General features: G+C 43.3%; 1 protein-coding gene across 1 annotated transcript in view; it reads left to right on the forward strand.

Moving 5' to 3' along the window:
- The window catches only part of SORCS3 (sortilin related VPS10 domain containing receptor 3), a 582912-nt gene that overhangs the window by 528308 nt on the left and 27113 nt on the right, over positions 1-27491 (forward strand). Inside the window, exons 15-19 of the mRNA XM_060125698.1 lie at positions 7345-7462; positions 8470-8603; positions 19219-19332; positions 22552-22723; positions 25068-25254. Of these exons, the coding sequence (XP_059981681.1) occupies positions 7345-7462; positions 8470-8603; positions 19219-19332; positions 22552-22723; positions 25068-25254 (725 nt within the window). The remainder of the gene's footprint in view (positions 1-7344; positions 7463-8469; positions 8604-19218; positions 19333-22551; positions 22724-25067; positions 25255-27491) is intronic.

Consider the following 27491-nt stretch of genomic DNA (forward strand, 5'->3'; position numbering starts at 1 on the left):
AGCTTTGGCCTTGTTCTCTTTCTTAAGGTTTTCTTCAGGCAGGCAGAGATGGGAGAGGTGGGGGTTACAGGAGCTCAAGGTGCTGGTGCTGGAGTGACTGAGGAGGATAAGGGAAGGGGGAGGGCCTGGGGCAGCTTGATGACAACACAGTATTATCCTAGTGGAGTTCCACCAGATGTTCCCTCAAAGGTCAGTCTGCAGTGACATCCTGCTAATCTAACTCCCCACGCACTATTGGTTATATCTTTTGCGTATTTCCAGTGGTTTCCTAGTGATGAATTCTTGTTCTTTTCCTCGCGGAAAGATTGTGGTCAACCACTGTCTCCTTGAAACTTCTTTCAGCTTTTATAACTGTATATAAAAGTTGGTGTATTTGGAGGTCAAAAAAAGAACCAGGTTACTATGCAGGGGAGAATCAGGTAACCCAGAGTCGCTCTCCTGTAAAGACGAAAACATCGGTACGTAGCCTGCTCCTCTAATTACATTTAGTGTGGCATTGTTTCCACCTAAATTATAGCAATGATATACGAAGATCCCCTTTGAAATCATTTAATTAATGAGTAGCTATCCCTCTGTGTGGATGGAATTCTAAGGAAGTCTTTTATTTTTGTAAACCACCTCCCTCCCTCAAATTAATCACTTCCCTACCCACAAGGTTTACTCAGGTCTGGATGGTGGATTAGAGAAGGTGTGTTATTTAGGGTCCCAGCAAATCACAGTTGTTTGTGGGAATCCTAGCACAGACCGTGATGACAAGGGGTAGAGACACTGCTGCTCTTTCTCCTGGATTGTTTTAGTCCTCCTAAACCTCAAAGGACACACAACTCAGCCATGTTCTTTGGCCCAGAAATAAGGGTAGATAGAGCTATTACCCCAATTTTGGAAGAAGTGGATGGTTTTGATAGATTAATTCTACCCATTAATCAACCCAGAACTATTTATTGAGCATCTGTTATATGAAAGAAGTGCCAGTGGAGACAAAGATGAATGACTCTAATTGATAAATCCTTTGTGTATGGGGTCACCAGGAGACAGATAGCTTGTCTACCTGGAGGTAGACATAGGGATTGAATGAACATAAACTCTTGGAAATCGTCTTTAAGGAGCCATGTTCCACCTAGACTATTTTTGCATCCCATCCTTTCAGTATGCGTGTCACTGCTTAAAAATTATCTTCTGTGGGCTTCCGTGGTGGCGCAGTGGTTGAGAGTCTGCCTGCCGATGCAGGGGACGCGGGTTCGTGCCCCGGTCCGGGAAGATCTCACATGCCGCGGAGCGGCTGGGCCCGTGAGCCATGGCCGCTGAGCCTGGCGTCCGGAGCCTGTGCTCCACAATGGGAGAGCCCACAACAGTGAGAGGCCCACGTACCGCAAAAAAAAAAAATTATCTTCTGTGAGGAAGCTGAAAGCTTGAGAGGTGAAGTGATTTGCTCAAGGTCACCTAGCTAATTTAGTGGCAGACAAGGATTAGGAAAAGACAGGTCTTCTAGTTCCTTGCCTACTACTTTTGCCACCGTGCCCAGACCACCTGTATGTTCAAAGTTAAACAGTCACACAAGAGGACACTTTGTGACCAGAGTCACATTAGCAGTGCAGACAGATAGCAACAGAGGAGTTTAATAGAAAGAGAGAGATGGTCTCAGGTTTGTAAAGCCCAATAAGAAGGTGAATCTGGTGTGGAGCCAAAAACTCTCATGAAAAAAAAATCCAGGTGACAAGGGAAAAAGAAAAAGAAAAACAGAAGTAATAAATTTTAATAGATTTTTCCTGAAAATCCATATTGTGAAAAATAGCTCTGAGAATTCATTAATTTTGTTCTGTGGTAGGGAGTAACTTTTTCAGGGGAACTAAAGGGTAGGCTACCTGTTTCCAGACAGTCATGTGTATTTATGTATGAGGTGTCTACTTTCTGCAAGGCTCTATAGGAGATGTCACACACACACACAAAGGACAAAGCCCGTGCATTTTAGGTTAGTATTTACCTTGCAAAAGGAATTTTGAGCCAACCCCATCGAAACCTCTTGATGAGCAGGGCCTTGGGTATGAGTCTGTGGGGGTCCCAGCAATGAGAATGATGGCGATGGTAATGAATATTTATTGTCAATTGGGAGTTTTCAAGATTTTCACATACATTATCTTGGGGTTTTGATTATGTTGATGAAAATATGCTTTGAGTTAAGAAGGGGGACTGGGAATACATTTCTGAAGAAGGAGGTCAAAATAGTTTATCTTGGTAATTGCAAGGAAGTGGGACTGTGGATGACAGTGAATTTGAACACGCTAGAAATTAGCTTTTTTGCCAAAGACTTGAAAATGAAGCCACCCTCTCAAATTGCCTTGTTCCATTGGTACCCAGTAATCAGCCATTCTTTGTCAAGCAACTATAGTTGAAAAGCTTTATGTGGTCCAAAGAAGGATAAGAACATTCCCAGCCTTACAAAGCTTTCTAATTGGTTGCTACAAATTTGACCAAAAATATAAGAAAATTAAATTCTGGATAAGTGGTCTAGAGCAGTGTTTCTTAACAGGTGGTCCTGGAGCCAACAACATCAACATCACCTGGGGAGTTATTAGATATGCAATGATCAGGCACCCAACACTACTAATTAGAAGGCCTGGGTGTGGGACAATCTATATTTAACAAGCTCTCTAGTTGATTCTGATGCAGACAGTGGAGATCCTCTAGTCTAGAGATAACGGGACCATTTGAGTTTCTGAGGAACGAGAGCTCAGTATTATTGGAACAGTCACAGAAGACTTTCTAAAAGAAGTAGTACCTGTTTGGGGAATTACATTATCCTTTTGGAGATGTTCCACATCTTTGGTTCCTCCACCCCAGCCATCTCTTGAGTTTTTGTATTCAATTCGTTTATGAATCACTTTGTTTCCCAAAAAGTTACCACAAGTGGGACGAATATGCTGCCCCTGCTTTACTGGTGATAAGCTTAGAGGAACATTTCCAGGAGATGAGAGGCTTGTATCTGGGAAGTTGATTTCTTGTATTATTATTTAGAAACAGTCTAGGTTTTCTCTTGCTCCAATCCGGGACCAGGTGGATCTAGTCAGTGTTTATCACCTCAAAGTGACGGATGTGGTTTCTAATCCCTCTGACTTCCTCTGCAGGGTTCTCACTTCTACAGATCCTGTTGTGAATTTTAACATCTGTTCTAAGGGTAGTTATGAAAAGGGATGAGAAATGCTTGAAATTAAGTTAGTCCTTATTGTATCTCCGACTTAGTTTGCTGTGTTTCTGTCATTTCTTCTTCTTCCATGAGCTCCAATCAGAAGAGCAGTGAATGAATCCAGTACTGAACAGAATTAGGGAAGCCAGATCTTTGCAAAAGAGAGACCCTGCATCAGAGTCACTTACGCCCTATAGGAGGGGGCCCACCACGAACTGAGGGTGGATGGAGAGACGGGAGTACCTCAATGTCTGAAAGTTACTAAGGGGTTTTACCCTACTAATTTTAGTTGGGATCCAGTGAGAAAATGAACAGAGCTCATAATCCTAACATTAAATGTTTAAAAATTTCATCTGGCCCAGGAAAATGACCCCGTGGGAGAGCATACTAGCCAACCCCTGAGTGGAAATATCAGTGTATCAATTTACAGTTTGGGGAAGGACCTGGAAAACATGGTGTAAGGAAATTTGGGTTAGAAGCCAAAGAAATACTGGTGAAAGGAATGCACCTGCAGAAACTGTAGAAGAGAAGAATCTAAGTTAGTCCACAAGTTCTGAATGAGCCTCTATTTTATGTTCAGTTCTGAAATGAGCCCTTAGATCAGAAGCAGATATCCCTAAAAGCCGGGAAGGCCAATGACATGGACATCCTTAGAGGCTCGGGGTCAGTTAGACCACACATACTTGGGTGATGCCAGCATCCTGTTTAACATCAGCCCTGGGAAACGGTTAAGCCTGGGCTTGACGTTCTCTGCTTACTAACTCCTGAGCCGTTCCTTTCCTGTGTGGGCAACTTTTCTATTAGAAAGATCTCTCACATTTTGTAAACTTTTACACTTTTATTTTTTGTTATTTTTTAATACTCATGAGATCTCCCTAGAGTGCCCATTTATTGATCTTCCCTCCACTGCCCCTTCCTAAGGTTAACCAGCCATAGTTTTATACCACTCCTTGCTTGGATTGGTAGATGAAAAGTGGTCTCAAATCATATCGCCATTTGTATTATTTCTTGTGCCTCCTGTAACAAATTACCACAAACTGGGTGGCTGAAAAAACAGAAATTTATTCTCTCATAGTTCTAGAGGCCAGAGTCCAAGGTCAAGGTGGCAGCAGGACCGCGCTCCCGCTAGTGCACTAAAGGAGAATTCGTTCCATGCTTGTTCCGTCTTCTGATGGCCCCAGGTGTTCCTTGGCTTGTATCTGCATAACTCATCTTTGCCTCTGTCTTCACATAGCCTTCTCCTCTCTGTATGTCTCTCTTCTTTGTATCTCTTACAAGGATACTTTTCATTGGACTTAGGGCCAGGATGATTTTATCTTCAGATCCTTAACTCACAACTGCAAAGACCTTTTTCCAAATAAGGTCACATTCGCAGGTTACAGGGAATAGAACATGGTCATGTCTCTTTGGAGAGCCACTATTTCATCCAGTACATCGTCTGAATCCCTCTCTTTTTCAGTGGTCCTTAAACTTTGGGAACTGTGAACCCTTTTGAAAATCTGATAAAAAGAGATGTAATGTCTCCATAGATAAATACACACAGGCCAGTAAAAACATATTTTATTGCAAATTTCAGGAGATTCAAACTCCACTACCACCACCAAAGCCCCTACATGTACTACTCACGTGTATCCTTCTTGAATGGTGACATCCAACACTAAGTACAATTCTCCTTTGTTATGTAGTTAATGTAAAACAGACCAGGATATCTCCTCTTTTGTTCTAGAGAATATACAAAATTCTGCATTCATTAATGCATTCTAAGATTACCTTAAGTATTTCTGGTCTCTCTGAAGTGTTTACTTACATTAATTACATTGTATACAAAAATTCTTAAGCTGCATCATCATCATTATTATTATGTATCCTGAGCTGCACCAAGCCCCATTTCTTTTATCCAGTACTTATGTAGTTGCCAGGGAGGGACCTGAGATTTTTCCCTGTTATGTCATATATTATTAAATTCAGCCTGTCTTTTCAGTTTGTCAAGACCTTTTTGGGTCCTGATTCTGCCATCAAGCATATTGACTGTTTCTTCCAGCTTTGTGTCATCAGAAAATGCCATTTCCAATGATGACCATTATTTTCATGTCATCAAGTCATTAATAAACATGATGAACGAGAAAGAGCAGACAGCAGAACCTTGCAGCTGACTACTCACCCCCTCCCTCCTGGTTGATTTTAATGCCTTAATTAGGTACTGTTCAGCCACATAATTTTACTAGCACCTGGCTCATGTTTTTTCATCTTTTCTTCAAGACTGCTACAGCAGACCATCAGATGCCTTGTTGATATCTGGGTAAATCATGTGCCTCATATTTTCTTCTTCTGTATGCCTAGTAATCCTTTCATAGAAAGGAATGGGATTCATCTGACATGATGTATTTTGTGATCTATAGAATAACTGTAAACTGTTTGGAGTAGGTAGAGTGTTTTGTTTTTTGTTTAGCATCACTAATATCCTGCTACCCAGAGTACTCCAATCAGGGAAGACTTTCTAGAGGAGGTAGCATTCGAATGTGGGAGGATTTGGATAGGCTGGATAGAGAGGGAAGAAGACATTTATCAAGGTTTCTCCCACTGTTTATTTTTTCTTGATGAGCTTTTAACCTTATTCTCCTCTCTTAAATAGAAACTTTTTATGAGATAACTGTTTTGTTAAAGATTAAAAGTTGACTGACTCATGACCTTTCCGTGAACTGAATCAGAACTAAATGGGAGAAATACCTTAGCGTAGACCTGGCATGGATGTATTGGATTTGGAGACCAATGAACATAGCAAGAATGCAATAGAATAGAGAGAACGTCAGGGCAGGTATCCCACGCAGTACTGGCCACACAGTCCAGGGTATTCTAGCCTCTTGGTTCCTGCTACTCAGGGCTGAGGTAAGATTCATGCAAAGATCATACGATTTTACTACAGGAGAGACCCACAGTCACTCCCTCAAAGTCTGTTTAATCTTTTTTTTTTTTCAGTCAAAGCTCTAAAAAGCTTTATTTAACGAGTAAATGATAGGACATTAAAAATCATTTCCTAAGGTGTATTTTAAGTTGTGTGATCTACAAAACAATTCTTTCTCCATTTCACAATTTTAATTAGCTCCACCCCTCCCAAAGCATCCTCATCTTTCAGATAGAAGAAGGAAATGTCCCTTGAGGAGAGTCAGTCTCTTAGGTGTCACTATGAGGATATTTGAACTTGGGAAGAGGAGAATCCAGGGCTGTGAGCATGATTAATTCTTGCTGGAATGGAAGCCGTCCGATTCCTTGAAAGACTTCGGTGGGTTTTGATTCCCGGCATGACGGGTCTCCCCTTTACATCACTCTGATAGATGCCTTGCATTGTAATTACGAGACATGCCACCTGAGTGGAGTATGGAAGATCAGTCTTTTTTTCTATTTTTCTAGAAATGATTGATCATTCATGTTTATAGGGCTATCAACTGCTGGACTTTGAAAAGGTCAGTATTGATTAAGTCGCGCAGAAAGTGTGCTTCTTTGCTATACATAAATATGAGTTCCTTTTATGAGACGACTGATTTTTTCAGGGCAGGGGGAAAGAGGGTGGTAGTCACATGAACTAAGCAATGAGAATTTCAACTAAAACACACTTAGATTCAGTCAGAATATTGGAATTGGCAAGGTCATACTTTCGATTAGCTAATCCACACCCACCCTTCCCAACATACACATGTACGATTTACTTTACAGATGAGAAAACTGAGTCCCTGCCTGTGGACATCGGTAGCTATAACAGTAGTGCCTGCTTTGAGAAGAAGACTAGATGTGAAAATACAAGGAGCAGGTCTACCTGTGGAGAGGATTGTAGATGATTGGGGAAGATTTTTCCTTCACCATACCTTTCTATATTTGAAAGGCTTCCTGTAAAGCACATATATTACTTTTGCAAAAAAAAAAGTTGGTTTTACACCCACAGTGAATACCTTGTCAATTGGCTGTAGTTGTGTGGTCCGTGGACTTCCCCTCAATAGCCTTCACAGACCTGGCTTTAGAAGAATCGTTAAAGTCCAGGCTGTAGTTCAGCCCTCTCTCCCTCCAGTCTTCAGTCCCTCTCTCCCTCCAGCCCTCTCTCCCTCCAGACGCTGTGACTGACTATGGGGCTTTATCGGCTTGCCTTTCTCATTTGTCCCCTGAACACTTAGAGTTTTTGGCCACTTCAGCCTCCACTCAGAATGGCAGTTGGTGAAGGTGGACTACAGATCTATCTTCAGCCGGCGCTGCAGCAGAGAGGATTATGAGACCTGGCGCCTGCTCAATCAGGTACAGTGCAGGGCGGGGGTCCTGTCTCCTAGGAAGCGGGGCCACTGCAAGCCCTGTGCGGTCCTATCGGACCTTCCCGTTTGCAGAAGGAAAGTCGTGGGCCATCTGGGGATAATGGTGGGTTTCGGGGGAGGGATTGGAACCCACACACCCAGGTCTAGCAGGGGCAGGTGATATTTTGGGACCCTTTTGCACCCTGGAATCCTGATCTACTCGTTGAAATCACCGAGCAGCCTGGGGAAGTGGTGATAATGGTAACCTGGGATTTTAGTGCTGCCCATGCGGAAGTAAGCCCAGAAAACTAGGAGACCCCACCAAAGATGTGATCATCTCACCTTTTACTGGGAAGCATGAGAGCATTTCTCAGACCAGCCTGAAGTCAGTACCCAGGAGCGTTGTGGACAGGACCACACAGAAGGGGTGAGAGGTGGAGGTGAGGGGCTCTAGCAAGGCAGATATTTAGCGCTATGCAACATAGGCAGACTTCTTTTTTCTTCAGAACTATTGGGTCCTTATAATTTGTACCAACAAATTATTATCCTCCTGTTTGTGCCCTTGACTAGGAATAAGGACTTGGACACAGTGGTTTATCATAGAGAGGGAACTTATCGGGTCCACTTCAATTTTACTCTGAAGATGATGTGAAAAATATGCCAGAAGTGGGTTCTTTTCCTCTGGAATTTCTGCTGACGCCATTCGGGCGATTGCCGGGTGGTCTGTGAGGATGACCTGGAGTGTTTGCATTCTCTGTGGAGGTGGAGAAGAAACAAGACGAAGTAGCCATCACTGGCTAGGTTGGGTGGAGGGGCAGTGATAGGCCAGCCTCCCATAGTGTTCCTCTTGCGGGATAGAAAAAGACCAGCCTTTTAATCTTGGAAACTCCTGAATGGTTCCTGGGAGGGAGGTTTCTGCATAGAGTGATGAAAAGAGAATGAAGAGGCTAACGCTGGTTTATTTCACCATCTCTGTGTTTTTCTGCCTCTCTCACTATGGACTTCCTTCCTAAGGGGGAGCCTTGCATCATGGGAGAAAGGAAAATATTCAAGAAACGCAAGCCAGGAGCTCAGTGTGCCCTGGGCCAAGACTCCTCAGGGACGGTGGTCTCAGAACCCTGTGTCTGTGCCGACTGGGACTTTGAATGGTGAGTCCCTGGGCATCTCATTGCCAATTCCAGCTAGACATTTACTGGTTGGGGGGATGAGGGTGAAGATGAAGCTGGGGAGGAAGGCATGCCTAAGAGATAGGTGTGTCTGCTGGCCTATGGGCCTGGCTGCCCCAGTTCCTGGCCAGATGGGATGTCTGCATCCCTGGAAGGAGGACAGGAGGAGGCGATTTCACAGGGAAGATCGCTGTTCTATCAGAGAAGCATGTCCAAGGGGACTTCTTCCCATCTTCAGTTAGCATCTGTCCTGGAAAGTCCCACAGAGGTGGGGCTGGGCACAGAGAGATCAGAGAGCTGCCACCTTGGGCAGTTACCTCCAGAAACGTTAGCTAGAATTGTACTCTTCCAAATGAGCTCTCTTATCATCATTTCTTTTTTTCTCCCTCTAATGACAACCACAAAGAATGACTTTGACTCTCACCTATTAGCTAATGACTCACAAATTTCCAAATATTTACCTCCATGTCTGGCCTGTCTCTCCTCTTGGATGGGGACATTTGTGTCCATCTATTTACTCAGCATCCATCTTCCCTTGAATTGCTAATAGGGATTTCAAACTTGGTGTGGCCAAGCAGAATTCTTCCTGAACACCCACTAGTGGAAGCAGGTTTTCAACTTTTCTTAAACCACCACCCCCCATCCCGGACCAGTTTTTCCAAATTCAATAAAACACACTGATATCCACTCAGTTGCTTAAGTCAAAATCCCAGGAGAGCTTGATTTTTCCCTTTACCCTCAGGTCCAGGCCATCCACAAGTCCTTGAAAGTCCCTATTTCCAAAACACATTCTAACTCAAAGCACCTCTACCCATGACCACTGCAATCTGGGTCACTCCAACAGTTTACTAACTCACTCTCTGCTTCCACTCTGGTCACCCTGAAATCTATCCCAAATTATATTTTAAAAACCCAAGTCAGATCTTATCACTCCTATACTTGAAGCGCTCCAATGGCTTCCCCTCTTCCTTAAAATACAATCTAATCTTCTTTCTTTGCTCCACTGTAGATGACTGACCCATTGCCATTGTTCCTTAACTTCTTACTGTTCTCCCCTCATTCACCATTTTGCAGCCACACTACTATCTCCTACGCTTTGATTAACCCAGACTCATTCCTAGCAAAGGAAGCAGCAGGTACAAGGATTTCTTCCACATGTCAGCATGGCTGGCAACTTTGCATCACTCACGCCTCAGCAAAAACAGCAGCTCCTCAGAAATGCCTTCTGAGACCATCTAGTCTCACCGCCACCCCGGCACTCTCTGGTACCTCAGCCTGTTTAATTGTCATCTTAGTATTAATCACAAATAGAGAGATTGTGTTTTTTGATTTCTTTATTATTGCCCATCTTTCCCCAGTAGAATGGAAGTGTGTGAGTGCAGGAATTTTAGACATTCCTTATTGTTGCATCCTCTATGCCTAGCCCAAAGTAAGCATTAAACTGTCATACGATGTTTCTGATTTTTTTTTTTTTTTTTTTTTTTTTTTGCGGTACGCGGGCCTCTCACTGCTGTGGCCTCTCCCGTTGCGGAGCACAGGCTCTGGACGCGCAGGCTCAGCGGCCATGGCTCACGGGCCCAGCCACTCCGCGGCATGTGGGATCTTCCTGGACCGGGGCACGAACCCGTGTCCCCTGCATCGGCAGGCAGACTCTCAACCACTGCGCCACCAGGGAAGCCCTGAATGTTGTTTCTTTTAGGAGAGTCAAAAACCTTCCCAAACCTGGGAATGGGTGATCCCATCAGTGATCACAGAGTCATCCCAGGCTGATTCCAGTTGGATGAATTCTTCCTCTGTGTCACAGTCAAAAACTGAAGTTCATTTGAGATATTTTCATCACCCATTCCAGGTTAAAAGACAAAGCTAAGGGCTCAGGTGTCAGCCTATAGACAATGGAAGGGGCAGGACAATGACAGAGCTGCATTAGGGCTTATCTGGTGTCTAATAACAGAAATAAGTCCAAATGGGTACAGAACAGCTGCCCTGCCCAGAAGCCTCAGCCCCTCCGTCCTCATTTCATCCAGCCTGTTTCTTGATTTGTCCTGTTAACCATCTTCCATTTTCCACTTCCTACTAGGACTGTAACTGGTAACAGCAAGCCCGCTTGTTTACCATGACTGCCCCTTACCTGCTCTTCATCCCTGAACTCATGCCTTGAAAAGCTGGACTTTAGCAAGAATCGTCCAAATGGGATGTGCTAAATGGAATTGAATTTAAATGACAGGGTTGTATCTGTAGCATGTTTGACCCTTTGGAAACAAAGGGTATTTTCACAATTGGGAAGAATAATTTTTAATTATTAACCACAATCCAGAAAAATAGTCATAGCAGTGTTACAGTAGGCCACTCAGAATTATGGTACATGACATATTGATGTCAACCCGAATGTGCAGAATCTGAATATCAGGCTTCCTTGTGTCCTTCTGCAGACTGACTCCATAGAGGTGCATCGTCTTTGCATATGTCGTGCTACATTTTCTCCTGTGTCTCTCTGAACTGTACTAGACCCTCACCCATTGTTGGGAAGCCTTACAATTGAGAAAGAGTAGGAATCATAATGTAAATATTTTTTTCTTCAGCAGTTACATTAACATTTACTAGTCTGGGGAAAAAAACCCAGCTCTGATATTCAGTTTTTGACCTTGGGAAATTTACTTAATCTCTATGGCTTCACCTCCTAGGCTATTAAATACAAATATATAACATGTATCTCATTGGGTCCTAGGGAGGAATAAATGAATTCACATACATCGTTAATGTGAATAAGGAATTTATCCTAATGGTATACACGGCTTTTGATGCTGCGGTTGTTGTTAATCTTGAGCCCCAGGGTTAAGTGGTCCCCATGGTATTGTTAGCAAGTAAATCAGAGCTTATACATCCAGATAAGCACTGTCTTCAAAGTTGAACCTTTGGGTATTATCCATTTATTTCAATGGCGATGGCTTTGCTTAAACTATTTCTGAACCTCTTTGGAAAACTGCTGTCAGAATGCATCTATAAGTAAAGAAGTGGAGGGAGAAGCCCTTGCAAAGTATTCTATGGTTCTCACACTTGCATTGGTAGAGGTGCCACCTGGACCCAACACCCTGTAATGTCAGTATCATTACTATGACATTTTAGTGAGAAGAAAATTAGCATCTGGAATGTAAGTTACTTGACCGAAATCACATTAGCAGTGAGAGAAAGAGGTGAGGATGAAATGTAAGTCTAGCTAAATTCCACATTCTCTTCTCTATATCATGCCATTTCTCAAGAAATCAAACAAATCTTTGTTATTTTAGATACACTTTATTTTTCAGAAGAAATAGGGTCCCCAAGTTTGCTTATTCTAAAATGATCTCATCCTCAAATGATCTAAGTTAACTGCTGGTGATGAGGTTTAATATAGAATGTTCCATTAACTCTAAACCAATGCCAAATAAAGTAGTTTTGGCCATTGGTACTGGGAATGTCATAGGTGTATGGTGTACAAGAGGACTTTATAGAATTTTGAGGGGAGATATATAAGACAATATAGCCAATCATACCTCATATTAAAAAGAAGATAGAACCACTTGTGTCTGAGTTAGGACTAACAAACACACAGGACTTGAAGCTGGGTTAGTAGTCATAATCTGAGAACAAAGGCAAAAAAATCGTGTGACCTAAAAGTATTTTTGCACTACTTCTGAGTATGGCAGAGAGAGTTTGATTCTGAAATTCCTGAGATTTTTTGTTGTTGTTATGGTGGTTTTCATGGACAATGGGACTGAGCGTTTAAAATTTTTTTCTTTGTTTTATTTTTAAGTCAACTTCAATAAGCATAGGTATCAGTTAAAAATACAGTTTTTCCCTCAAATATAGTTTGTCTGTTTGTTTGTCTTTAATGCTCATGCTGAAAAATCCGTGTATGGCAACAGTTTCATAGCCCTGTCTCCTTCTCGATGTTCCTTCCTACCAGGAAGTGTTAGCTAAGGAATCTGAAGACCCCAGCTTGGTTAGTATAAGCGATAACCATTCATATTCCACCTAGTTGTTTCCCTAAGCCAAATCAGGTCATGTTCATTGGATTGGTCCAGGCAACTTTTAAGTCTCAGAGACAGCAGGGAGTAGAGACTGGAGAGGATGGATTAAATGCGTTGATTCCGGTGGAAAAGTTAAGGAGTGCAGCCTGGGTTCACAGAGGAATTTTCTGCCCGTATCGTTCTGCTTAAGAAGGAAGGCTTTATAGATTCTCAGATGCCTTTACTTGTAGAACACCATTGAATTTCGCAACTTTCACCCTTCCATCCAGAGCGGGTGTCAGTAACAAGTATGAATTTTACATAAATACTGGTGTTTCTACTTAACGGCCTCATAAATCCCCCAGCCTTATGTTTACTGTACAGAACCTCTCTGTAGCAAACCTCCATCATGGCACTGGTGAGGGGCTAGGAGCAAATCCTCCGTGAGAAGTAAGTTTGTCAGAAACTACTGAGTAGTCAGAAAAGGGAGCTGCTCTGAAGTCCTATGAGGGCTCCTAGGAAGTACTTGCCCCCTGGGAGGTCCAAATGCATTTGTTCAGTGAGAAACCAAGTTGGACCAGAGATTATGCCAAATTGTTCTCTTTCCTACTCCTTCATCCAACCACTCACACAGCAGTAATTTTGCTGAGCACCTACTAGGTGCCAAGTTTTTTAGATGGATTAACTTAATCTTCCCAACCAGCTCTTGGAAGGAGAGTCTGTTATCATAGGCATTTTATAAATGAAGAAATCGAGACAAGAGAGGTTAAGTGTAACTCATTCAAAATAATAATATGCTACTGCAGAGTCTCAAGTCTCAGTATGTCTGTTTTTTTTTTTTCCCCACACCTCGCAGCTTGTAGGATCTTAGTTCCCCAACCAGGGATTGAACGCAGGCCCGTGGCAGTGAAAGCGTGGAGTCCTAACTACTGGACCACCAGGGAATTCCCAAAGTCTCAGTATGTCTTAGTGTTTACCTTCCATGTCCAGTATGGCTCCAGACCCACAGAGCGAGTTTATCAAGTGGCAGTGTAGAACGACGAGGGGAAGAGATTTGGGGTGCCGTAGTACATAAATTCAGGCACGTCTGAAATCTAGTCAACCTTTAGTATTCTGCATATAGGGCTCAATCAAGCATATTTTTTCTATAGACTAGGCATTGTAGAAAAATCGAAGATGTATTAGCCAGAGGTATTGGATGCAAAGGAGGGATGACAGGAAATAATAGAGTATAATTGGGTGCTGAATTTCATATCCAGACCCATGCTGTACAGTATAGTAGCCACAAGCCACACGTGGTTATTTGCATTGAAGTTAAATACAATGAGCCCATCGACAGACGAATGGATAAAGAAGACGTGGTACATATACACAATGGAATATTCCTCAGCCATAAAAAGGAACGAAATTGGGTCATTTGCAGAGACATGGATGCATCTAGAGACTGTCATACAGAGTGAAGCAAGTCAGAAAGAGAAAAACAAATATCGTATGTTAGCGTATATATGTGGAACCTAGAAAAATGGTACAGATGAACCGGTTTGCAGGGCAGAAATTGAGACACAGATGTAGAGAACAAACGTACGGACACCAAGGGGGGAAAGCGGTGGGGGGACGGGGGTGGGGGGGGTGATGAATTGGGCGATTGGGATTGACGTGTATACACTGATGTGTATAAAATGGATGACTCATAAGGACCTGCTGTATAAAAAATAAAATAAAATAATTCAGAAATTAAAAAAAAATTAAATACAATGAAACATTCATTTCTTCAGTTCCACTAGCCACGTTTTGGGTGCTCAAAAGTCACATGTGGCAAGTGGCTACCATATTGGATAGCATAGATGTAAAACATTTCCATTATCACAGAAAGTTCTGTGGGACAGCACTCGTCCTACCTGCAAGTGCTAGGAATGGTCAGAGCAAAGAGATCACTGAGGACTGGAGTAATGATGGAAGGCTTCCTGCAGGAAGTGGTGATGGGGCTATATAGACTTGCTGCTGAATAAGTATGAGGAAAATGGGCAGCACATCCAAGAAAGCAGATATGTGAAGGTTGTTGATGAGTAGAGGGGTATGGCCAGATGGGTAGCATGGGGTTAGATTAGGAGAGACACTTGAGTGATGATTGTTTGATTTTTCAAACAATTTCTGAAATGGTTTGGATATAATTATCTTTGGATATAATTATCTTTCTATCTCTATAGCTCCATTTAGGCTGGGCCTTAGCAAATGATGATGACGTTAATTATTAGTCCGTTGTTTTGTTGTGGTTTTTGTTGTGATTGCTTTTCTTTTCTGAGTGTTCATGCTGTGGCTGCCAAAAACCTCTGTCTGATCCTAAACCCAGCGTGCTCTACTGTCTCCTAAAATGAGACAGAGACACCTGTGGAACACTCATCCTAGAGCCTCAGCTCCCAAATGGAGAAATGGAGGAACTGGGGGTCAATGAGGCTATGATGGGGTAGTGCATAGTCTGAGAGTAGGATACCCCCTACCACTGGGCCAGCAGAGACCATGACTTCTTGGATGACTCCAAGAGGCTCAGAATGACATTAGGCCTTCCCTGCTGATTAAATGGGTGTTTCATGGGCTTGTACTAATGCTGAACCAGCGATCAGGAGTCTCAATTATCACCTTTGGTTAACATCATCAGGTGTGTACAATCTTTAACAAGTCTTTTCTCCTCTTTTTCTTCTCCTTCTCAATCTGTCAACTGAGGGGATTGAACCCAAGGAATACAGGTGTCCCTTCCTATTCTGACATGCAGAAGCTTTTTGATTTCTGAACCTTTTCTTGTCTATTCCTTCTTTGGATTGTCTGAGGCTTCTCCCTGGATGGGACTTGGAGGACACATAGGTCCCTATGTGTCCTAAATGGATAAGTTTTCCCATAAGCTTTTAGAAGTTCTAAACCCTTTTATAGTCAAGAAAACCACAGAGGTGGCTTATTTCTTAAAGGAAACTATCTGTGTGTTTGCAGAAGCTGTGGTAGCTTACTTCCCAGAGGCAAATCAAACTTTCTGGTACATTCTCTCCAAATGTCACAATTCAACAGAAAACCACCTTTCCTCAAGAAGCTGGAGCGACAGCTGGGACTGCTTATTTGCTGACGTTGTAAAAACTCCAGAGCCGGGAGGGAGCTTGGGCAGGATGAGAGATTTTAATATACATTTAGCAGAAGTTAATGAAGAAGTTCACAGCTTGGGGGCGGCCAGTGATGTTTCCATTAATGTTATTAAATATTAATGAGGTGCTTTTTCTCTTTGGGGCAAAGCAGCATGGCTGATGCACCTTTTTTTTTTTTTGGTACACGGACCTCTCACTGTTGTGGCCTCTCCCGTTGCGGAGCACAGGCGCCGGACACGCAGGCTCAGCGGCCATGGCTCACAGGCCCAGCCGCTGCGCGGCATGTGGGATCTTCCCGGACCGGGGCACGAACCCGTGTCCCCTGCATCGGCAGGCGGACTCTCAACCACTGCGCCACCAGTGAAGCCCCTGATGCACCTTTTTAAATTACTACATCACTAACAGGTAGCAGAGCTGAACAGAACTGCTAAAGATGTTTACATTTAGCAAGGAGAAATAAGACATTTCTCTCCTTCGCAGAGCTGCTTAGGAGAACACCCTTCCTTCAGAGATTACTAATATTTCTTAGGATTCACAGGACATTCAGCAGATTTACCTCATAAAGGAAGCAGGGAATTTTCTAGAAGTAGTGCAGACACACCACAGCCCAAAACTTTCTGCAGATAAACAATGCTTAGAAATCAGATATTCAGTGCTGTACTGGAAAATGTTTAACCACCGGCTCTCTGGAAACAAAGAAACAAATAAATAAGCCCTGATTAGTAGTGTTTGCTGATTGCTATAAATATTCCCACCATATCTGATTTCAGGTTACCAACGTGGCATCACTGAATGCACAATTAGGAAGCACAACATGTATCTATGTATTTACTGTATAGAAACATAGACATAAATGACTTCAAGAGCATGAATGATAAAATGATATACAATGACATTTTATATATAATATTTATTGCATATAATAATACAGCAAAATAATGAGGAATTTCTGTGTTTTTGATATTTATTATCCCTTGAATATAATTTATTTAATTGAAATTTTGTATAACTGAATTTTCGAGAATAGTTGCGTTTAACAACCATTAACTAACTTGCGAGTTCCTGGAATTTTAAGTTGGCTCTCAGGCTGGGAGATCTCCAGTCATTGATCGGGGAGGCATGGCAAAAGATTACCTTGACAGACATGTCCCTTTCTCCTTTTCTTCCAGTTTCATTTAAACTCGCCGTATCAAAGCTGGTCTTGACCTTCACCTTTCCGTGTAGCGATTTGCAATGACTCAAGCTCACACTCACTCCACGGGCATCTGTTGAGCACCTGGGATTCTCTCTGTGGTCCACACTGGGAAGTCAACCACGGGCTCACAGTCTCCCTGCAGAAATAGACCAGATGCCATGGGATAATCTGTGCAATCATTTAAAAATGTAGTTAGAGTATCATTCACCCAGTAAATATTTATGCAGCACCTTCAGTGTCCTATTCTAGACTCTTATATTGCCGAACAAAACCAACAGAAGGGTTTGCTCTTTTGTAGCCTTGATGTTTCTAAAATGCTGGGACCACAAAGGTTTGGTCCAGGGAAGCAAGAATGGCTTCATCAGACCTAGATATTGAAGAAGGATACATAGGAAACCACCTGAAACAGAAAAAGGTAGAGTGCTTCAAAAGCCCTGGGCAGGACTTCCCTGGTGGTGCAGTGGTTAAGAATCCACCTGCCAATGCAGGGGACACGGGTTTGAGCCCTGGGCTGGGAAGATCCCACATGCCGCGGAGCAACTGAGCCTGTGCACCACAACGACTGAGCCTGTGCTCTAGAGCCCGTGAGCCACAACTACTGAGCCCGCGTGCCACAACTACTGAGCCCGCGTGCCTGGAGCCCGTGCTCCACAACAAGAGAAGCCACCGCAGTGAGAAGCCCGCGCACCGCAGCGAAGTGTAGCCCCCGCTCGCCGCAACTAGAGAAAGCCGGCACAGCAACGAAGACCCAGTGCAGCCAAAATAAATAAATTTATATTTAAAAACACACACACACACAAAAGCCCCAGGCATCACACAAAGACAAAGAGGGTTAAATGTTAGCCTGAGTTTGGTTTGGAGGAAGGTGGTGACAAGGTAGGGTGGGGTCAAACCGAGAAGATAATTTATATAATCTCATCAGTCAATTGGTACTTCTTAACTGTACTGCTTCATCCAGTATCACACTGTGTTCTGCTTGATTACTCTGTTCTTTTGTTGGATTTGAGGCCTGTTGTCTTCCTCTCTCCAAAAGACTGAAAACCCCTTGAGAATAAGGATTATGGCCTTCACAGGACAAGGCACATACTGAGTAATAAATGTGGGATTAAACTTTTCTTTCTGTCTCCCTTTCATTGCTATCCTAGTTACCCACATAGACAATTTGCATCTATTTTCATTGGACTTTAATTAAATCTTGGCTCAAAGAATAGGAGAGCAGAAAACGAAAGGAGGGGTGGGTCTGGAGAGAGCGATTTTCCTGTTGTTTTATGTTTTATTAACACTAAGTGGATCAGTATTCAAATGTCCAGATTGTTCTGCCCTGTCTGTGGGTTTCAGGACATCTTTGGGTGCTTGACTTGGAGGCATGACTCCTCCCCCAAATTTAAGCCACCTTCAATGACCTGGGGTTGGTTACAAGAGTTACAAAATGCCTACTTTGTTGCTCTTTTTCTACCCTGGAATTTATGTTTCTGGGAGCTTTATAAAAGTCCAAGAAGTAAGGCAACACCATTTACATTTCAGATGGGAGAGCGCCTCTCCTACAATGGTCGATGACTTCCTCATTCTGGAATGTGGAGGAAAGGAGCAGAAAATCATACCAGACTTTGGTTCTTCATTTTACTATGGCTAGGCTTTTACAAAAACATGGAGAAGAGCTACAGTATAGTTTTTGTGGGGTTTTTTTTTTGTGTGTGTGTGTGTGTGTGTGTGTGTGTGTGTGGTTTTTTCCTAAAGGAAACAAGGGACCTGTGTTATAAATAGTTGGGAAAAGTTTGAACGACTGTGTATATGTGAATGCAAAGGTGTATATTTGTTTGAGAGAGAATTTCAGAAAAAATGAAAATAAGATCAATGAATTCCATTTTGGAATAAAATGTGGAATCTGAACACAGAAATAAATCTTGACCGTTAAAGTCATCTTCTTGGTTGTCATCTTCTTATTTCAGGAAATCCACTGTGATCCAAAATATCCTTTTAAGCTTACAGCATCCCTCACACCCACCCCAAGCCAGCGTACCTGCCACATCATGTACATCCATACTTGTTTAAGCCTGGACCCTCCATCTGATAATCTATTATGTCTTCTATACACTGAACTCCGAATGACTTTGGGATTATTTCCAAATGAAATCGATTTTCAAAGTATGAATATTTGTCCCGACTGGGAACATTTAAAGAATGTGTTGCAGCTTTGGGGATGGTTAAAGGGATGTGTTCGCGTGTGCCTGTGGGTGTTTTCACATTTGTGCATCTACACCAGTATGCAATATTTATTTTCTCGACAGTGACTATGGCTATGAGAGACATGGAGAAAGCCAGTGTGTCCCAGCTTTCTGGTACAATCCAGCATCCCCGTCAAAGGACTGCAGCCTTGGTCAAAGCTACCTTAACAGCACTGGGTAAGTAAGATACCTGAAGGAGCTCCAATCACTGTTTCCCTGTTTCCCTAAGTTGGGATCAAAGGAGGATTCCTACTGAAGCAAGGTGGAGTGTAGATAGAGTTTGTTTGTAACAGGTGGCTTCTGAGGAAAGCTGAAGGGTTCTTTAGCTGAAGCTAGCTTTTTTGGAGCATCAAAAGAGATTTCTAGAGGGGTGGGATAGGGAGGGTGGGAGGGAGACGCAAGAGGGAGGACATATGGGGATATATGTACACATATAGCTGATTCACTTTGTTATACAGCAGAAGCTAACACACTATTGTAAAGCAATTATACTCCAATAAAGGTGTTAAAAAAAAAAGAGAGATTTCTGATTACCCAGATTTCAGTACCTTTTGCTATTTGCCTCTGAAATACCATAGCTATTATTTGATCAGCATTCTCTTTTGGAAGGCGGTGCCACCTTATTTTCCAGACCCCAATGGAAATAAATTAACACTAGTGGTGTGCAGATACTACAGTGCTTTCTAGTGATAGATGAACTGAAGCTCTCGTAGACCGATGACGAAAATTTAGAATGAAAAGTCAAAAGTCCCATCCTAGGAACTCCTGGATTACGAAGATCAAGGCACACTCTCTGTACTTGTCAAGTTATGTATGTTTCTCTCTTTGTTCACTTATTACTTACTCACTCAGATGCTTGAAAAAATTTTCCTTGGAGATCTGTTGTCTTCCCCTTTCCTTTGCCACTCCTATGACCTAGAACAGATTTGGAAAGTGGATTGGTGGTCTGAGACAGTGCTTTTTAAAATTTAATGTGCTGTGAATCACCTGGGGATCTTGTTAAAATATAGCTTCTGATTTAGGAGATCTAGAGTGGCATTGAGATTCTTCATTTCGACAAGCTCCCATGCGATGTCAGCATTGCTGGTCCTAGCACTGATCTTTGAGTAGCAAGGGACTAAAGTGTTCTGGAATTCAGTCTCAGCTCTTCCAATGGATCTTCTAACATCTCACACAAGTTACTCACCAGCTCAGTACTTTTACCTTACTTGGTTGTAAAATGGTGGTAAGAGTACTATCTACCCAACTGATGTCTACAGAGGAAGAAAAAACATGATGGAAGAGGTATATTGAGTGGTCTGAGATACTGTGAGAAACATACATTTTTTGGCCAAAAATTTGGTTCTTAGGGAGCTATTCCTGGGATCTGAGCTGAGGTTTAAGCACTGCTGATGTCATTTTATTGTATGTGAATGGTCTTAGGGATTTAAGCCACTCAAACTACAGATCCAGCAGCATGAAACTTAAAGACATGTGGTGTCAGAGACTAAAGTGCTAGGAAGTTTGAGGAAGAGGAACACAATGGGCACAGAAGATGAGCTACGCCACCAAATTCCCAGCCAGAACATACCTGGACATAAGCTGGAAGATAATTGCATTAGGGCTTCTCATATGATCCTGTGACATGTGTAGGTAGACCCAAGTTTAAGCAAGTTAGGTGCACCAAAACCCCAAGTAGCCACCAAATAAATCAAGAAGATGAAAGGGAAGAACTATTCATTTTTTTCAAAAGATTCACAACAAGTGAATCTCCAGGTTGCTTAAATGTTGGCTTCTAGTACAAATTGTCAACCAGCTGGCCAGTTGAGACTGAAGAGTTGGGTGATATCAAGTGTGTATTAGGACATGATACCCACCAAAATGTCTATCATAGGTAAAACTCAGTATCTTCTAAATGACTAAAGCTCAGCAAGAAAGTATAGGTTAGAAAAGTTTGATTATATAGACCAGTGCTGACCAAAAGAACTATAATACGAGCCACACGTGTAATTTAACATTTTAAAATAGCCACGCTGAAAACGTTTTTTTAAAAAAGTGAAATTAATTTTGATAATATATTTTATTTAGCTCAGTATGTCCAAAATATTATCATTTCAACACACACCACTAACCAAGTTCTCAGTAACCACAGGTGGAAAGTGGCTAGCTTATTGGACAGAGGAGCTCTAGAACCATTATGAATTCAGTCGACAATTAAAAATAATATATTGATATATCTATAAGAGGATATATTATAATTGCTTATGAGGCAATAACTACATATAACACTTGCTTGACACCCTCCTGAGATCTCTGGATGGAGATGTGGGGCTGGTAATTCAGCAGTACGTGAGGGGCAGGGGGAGAGGAAATATCAGGGATAGTGCAAGACTGGTATCACTTATCAGGAATTTGCTTTCACCCGCTCTCAAGGCCACCAGAAAAAGGCAACATGGATGGACCGGTTGATTACTCCTGACACACAGGGTGAAAGATGCGATGTGATGATGGCGATGATGGTGGCGGTGTGTCGGTGTCTGTGGCGCATTTATTTTATGTGGTTTTACCAGAGTATTGATTTTACGCAGCCTTACAGACAGTGATGTGCCTGGAAATAAAGTGTGTCGTGCAGGGCAGGGCTGTGGGCAAGCTCTCGGTTTCACGTGCTGGGGTCAGTGGTCAAGCGAGATGTCATGTCATCACTGTGCGCAAAGATGCCTTTAACCTAGAAGGTCACAGTGTTTACGGGGAGGTTTTCCCATGCAAGCTTCTTCTTTGAGGCAGTTTTACCACAGCGGGATCAAATAGGAGTTTCAAACTTGTGCTTCTAGTCTGGCATTGGTGATGAGTGAGAAATGGAGTATTAACAAGGAGAGAAAATGTGCTGTAAAAGAGCCCAGTGGCTCCACAGTAAGGGCTATTGGGTATTAGGGGATGGGATGATGTCCTGGGGGTAGAGGGAAGACCAGAAGAGGCTTTCTGAGTAGTCATAGTTAGAAGGCTGATCTTCTAGCTGCTTTCTGGCCTCAGGGAGGTAGGCACAAGTCTCTCCATCACAGAGAGAAGCACCTGCTTTCCTTGCTTCCCTAGTGCAGTGGGTCTGTATCCTCCTGTATCATGTGTGAGTCAGACATTGATTTTTCTTGCCTGGTTTAGACACTGATGCGATCTGCGTTTCACCAGTAGGATCGATAATAATGTTTAAGGAGCTGCTCTTCCTGAGATGGAGGGATAGCAGTTTCTCAGCGTTTGCTTAGCATCCTAAATGGCTGTTGTCTTTGGGACTCAGCCTTTAGATGCAGCTGTGCGGAATCTCTGTCTCGCTCTTGTTCTCCTGCACGCTCTGCCGTATGTGCGCATGCGAGGGTGCACACACTGGCACCAACCCCACCACTGACGGTGGTCAATACCTCTCAGGTACCGGCGGATCGTGTCCAACAACTGCACAGACGGACTGAGGGAGAAGTACACCGCCAAGGCCCAGATATGCCCCGGAAAAGCCCCTCACGGCCTCCACGTGGTGACGACCGATGGGCGCCTGGTGGCAGAGCAGGGGCACAATGCGACCTTCATCATCCTCATGGAGGAGGTAGGGGAGACCCTCTTGCGTCTGTGAGGTCAGAACTCACAGGCAGGTCATTGCCCACTTCCAGATGGGAAGAGAAGATCACGTTTTCCCACCAGTCCTTGTAACAAAGTCAATGGTGAGAAGTGAAGACTCCTGGGAGAAGATGGAAGGGGTGAAAGAGGTCTTGGGATATTTAGGGACCCTGTTCCCTTCATTCCACAATACAGAAGTGGGGCCCCCTCGTCTCTGGGCAGGTGCAAATTTGAATATATTCTTTGAGGTATCCCTTTAGGGTCTGCATCTTTGGAGGAATGTTTATTATCATTAGATTGTATACTGTAAACTTTGCCGGAAGAAGGAAATTCACATTTTTTCCTTTTTTTTTTTTTTTAAACCCTTAATCCCACAGATTAGAAAAGCCCACAAGGTTTTCAAAGGGTCTTGAAAGTATGAGTGTGAGGGTGGGGGGAAGTGATCCTAACCCTTTAAACTTATTTTTATAAAGAATGTCATATGAGTTGATTTTCCATCAGCTACCTGCTCCATTAGTTCACCTTTTAGGTCTTCTGCGATCTCGGCAGTAAAATCAGACTGCGTTCGTTCATTCCAGGGTAGAAATAGCTCTGCTGTATGCTTCTTGCTTCCTATATGAGTTGTTTCATCTGTTTCCAAACCAGGGAATTTTTCAAGCACTCCTTTCTGAGGTGCTGGGGCAAGAAAGCTTGCTTGATTTACAAAGCCATCTAAATTTAAATGCAAATTGCTGTGTGCTCTTGAGAGTTTGGAAGGAGACCAAAGCAGGCCAGGAGTTTTTCCCCTAACTCTGAATACTTTAGAGACCTTTAAAGTCTGGCCCACACTGGACAGGACGGTGAGGGTTCCTTATCCCGGGCTGACAGATTCTTTAGGCTTCATCCACACTGGGTGCTTAAATTAAAGAAATTTAATATTCAGAGGAGCTCATTATCACATTCCCACTAGGGAGTTTCCAGGACCAACTCTGTAAAAAACTTCTCTTGAATAGATGTGAAGAGCCATGATCTTATCCATTTGAATTGCCTTCAGTTCATTTCCCTTTAATTTATATTCATAAACTCAAGGGTAGTTGACATCGTGTGAGGGGCAAGGTAGCGCCTATTAATATTTTGATACCAACCAACTCACATCTGGGTTGCCACGGGGGAAGAGACAGAATACACAGAATGTGATGAATGCACGTTCACTGGGCAGATAATTCTAAAATGATGTATTTCTCTTTTTATTCCATCAACCATCTTGGTCAAGAAGTAGAGAGACCCAACTCTTCTTTTTCATCCAGGATCCTTATCTTATGGTCAGGTTCAATTTAATTTATCCAGAGTGTTGGCCCAATACAGGGGGGAGAAGGACAAGAAAGGATGGGGTTCAATATCAGCCCTTAATCAGCTAAGGATCAACTTGGGATGGTAAGATGCACGCAACTGAACCACTGACATCACCTCCACAGGCAGCACCCGGGGGCTCTTAGCGTCTCAAGAGGCAGGAATATCTGTGAGCTGAGATGGTCAAAAAAGGCTTTAGGGAAGAGGGAGCTTAGGCAGGTTTAGGGAAACCGAAGGTCAACAGAGCACAGGTCTAGTTTCAGCTGGTATGCAGTATTCATCTGTAGAATGGAAATAATCATCCTATCTCACAGAGTTACTTTAAAGATGGTATTATATAATATGTGATTAGCATAATGCTTGGAACCTAATAATAAATTCTAAAAAATGGGACAATTATAGTTATAGCATTGAGAGTATTGAGGTGGTTGAGAGTATTGACACCAGGCTGCCTGGGTTCAAAACTTGGCTCTTCCAGTAGTGGCTGCAAAGACTTTGATCTAATTACTTAATTTATTTTTGTCCCCATTTTAGAAATGGGCCCAGTAATACTCTCTACATTATAGAGTTGTGAGGGGATTAATTGCTTAGAACTGAAAGGAAACTTTATCAGTATTAGCTGTTACTACTACTACGATGATGAGGAGGACGACAATAATGATGATGACACAGGAGAGAAATTATTGAACAATGTGTATGAGGGAGCCAGGGAAGCCCTTGGCTTCCCCAGTTCATAGCTTCACAGAGGCTCTACCTTATCCATAATTGGCGGTGTCAACCAAATCAGGCTGCCCCAAGCTTGGGCATACAGGGGCAATAGGTCCATAGTACCTGTCCATAGTGCCCAGTAGAGAGAGTCTGACTATTGTGTCGAGGGTGTTTCTGCCCTCTGGGAGAGATTAGGGCCTCAGAGGATGATGCTGAAGGCCCAGGACCAAGCATCAAATAGGAATCAGGCTGGACCATGTGAATGGGCCCAGGCCAACTGCTATTCCACCTTGCAGGGTGATCTCCAAAGGACAAACATCCAGCTTGACTTTGGGGATGGGATTGCAGTGTCCTACGCTAACTTCAGTCCCATCGAGGACGGCATCAAGCACGTGTACAAGAGTGCGGGGATCTTCCAGGTGACGGCCCATGCGGAGAACAACCTGGGCTCAGACACAGCTGTCCTCTTCCTGCACGTGGTTTGTAAGTAGCGTGAGCCATCGCCTCTCTTACTTTCTTACCCGTTGACAACTCCCTTTGTTCAGACTTCCCGCGATTCCAAGCTGAGCAAGATTTGGTGTGACTACTACCCCTAATGATGACCTCAATCAAAAGATTGAGATGTGGGCTTCCCTGGTGGCGCAGTGGTTGAGAGTCCACCTGCCGATGCAGGGGACACGGGTTCGTGCCCCGGTCCGGGAAGATCCCACATGCCGCGGAGCGGCTGGACCCGTGAGCCATGGCCGCTGAACCTGCGCGTCCGGAGCCTGTGCTCCGCAAGGGGAGAGGCCACAACAGTGAGAGGCCCGCGTACCGCAAAAAAAAAAGGTCCCTGGCAAACAGTAACCTAGCTGGTCTCCTAGCATTCTGGTCACAATAGCAGCATAAGGACCAGCAGTGATGAGGGAAGTGCATGGAGAAAGACCTGGATTATACGTGTTATATCCTTAAAGACGCCACACTACATGACTGTGAGATAAATGATTTCTTCTCTGGGTCTTCTGAACTTCAGTTTCAAAATGCCTTAATTCTAACTGGCACCTTGCTTCACAGGGATCTTGTAACAATAAATAGGAAACACAGATAACACACCCAATCATTTACTAATTTATTCAATGAATATTTGTTGAGTTCTTAATAGATGCAAGGCTTCTGCTAGGCACTGGGAGGCGACAATACAGAGATAGCCCTGCCCTTGCAGAGTTTACATTCTGGTGAGGGTGGGAAGGTACTGTGAGAAACGGGCCACCAATAGCCCCAGGGGTGATAACCACACCACACCGACAATAATAATTCTGTGTCAGAAGCAACAGGTCAGAAACCCAGGTGGGTGGTGTGCAAGGTGTTTATGAGCCAAGTTTAGAGCAAGGGAGACCTGTGTTCGAATTCCGATCATATCCGTTTGTGAAATGTCTACTGTCAGTCAACTTTCTTAGTCTTTACAGACCCCTGTTTCCTCACCTTTAATACTTAGATTATAGCAAGGCCATGAGAATCAAACTGGATTATGTGTGTGTGTCAGGGGTCCCCAAGACATCCCCTCCCAGGTTTAGTTATTTGCTGGAAGGACTTATAAGATTCAGCATATAGTCACACTTCAGACTATAATTTATCACACCGAAAGGAGACACGTCGAGATCAGCAGAGGGAAAAGGCCAGGGGGACAGAGTCTGGAGGAGACTAGGTGCAAGCTTCCAAGAGTCCTCTCCCCATGGAGTCACATAAAACATGCATAATTCCTCCAGCAATGAGTTGTAGCAACACATATGAAGGGCTATTTACCAGAGAAGTTCATTGGGGACTCAGTGCCTGTGGCTTTTACTGGGGACTGGTCAAGTAGCCATCCTCTGCCTAGGGTATACCAAAATTCCAGACTCCCCGAGGAAAGCATTTTTTCAAAATAAACCCTATCATTGGTAAAAAAAAAAAAAAAAAAACAGGCAGAGTGAACCAATCTTATCAGCTCACTGTTGACTGGAAACACTCCCAGAGCCAAGTTCCCAGATGCCAGCAAAGGGCCAGTCTTGCCCACAGGTCTTTCTAAAGATGATGATCTCAGGTCAACATCAGTGTTTTTCTGCACAGGGTGCAAAATGCCACTTAGCACCCAGCCTGGCACATGCTGAGTGTTACCTGCCCTAGTAACTACTAAGTACTTCCCATTCACTTTCTACCTGACACTTCTGCCGCCTTTAAAAATGAAGACAAAGAAAAAACATTTTCTTTCCTCTATTCCAACGACCTGCCCCACCCATGTTCCTAATTCTGCCAAGAGTGGGCCTTGCCTGCCAGACACAGTGACCAATGTATTTCAGTGGCAAAAAAAACACACAAGAGCAGGGAACAGGTTTATACTGTGGGTTACGTGTGTGAAGAAGGAAATGTCCCTTGAAACTTTTTTCGTGCTCATAATTTCCTCCAAATCAATCATGGCTGCATCTACCAGACAGTTATTGTAGTGGAAACTGCTCTTGGCCTCATCTTGGGCCATTAGCTAACAAAGGTAGTTGTTAGCCGCCCATAATAACCAATCTCGCACAGATTATTAGAGTTTTATCAGAAAGAGCTCTCTTTGACGGTGCGGATTTTGGGAGTTTGCTGTGTTCCCTCCTGAATCCCTCAGCTCTCTTCTCCCCGATCCACGGTTTAGCTGTAGATTGAAGTCTGGAGCTTCCGGCTCAGGTTCTTTGCCCTGAAAAGCTGTTTGATGTTGTTGCTTG

Source organism: Lagenorhynchus albirostris, chromosome 16 (assembly GCF_949774975.1).
Source record: "Lagenorhynchus albirostris chromosome 16, mLagAlb1.1, whole genome shotgun sequence".
NCBI classification, from domain to species: Eukaryota; Metazoa; Chordata; class Mammalia; order Artiodactyla; family Delphinidae; genus Lagenorhynchus; species Lagenorhynchus albirostris.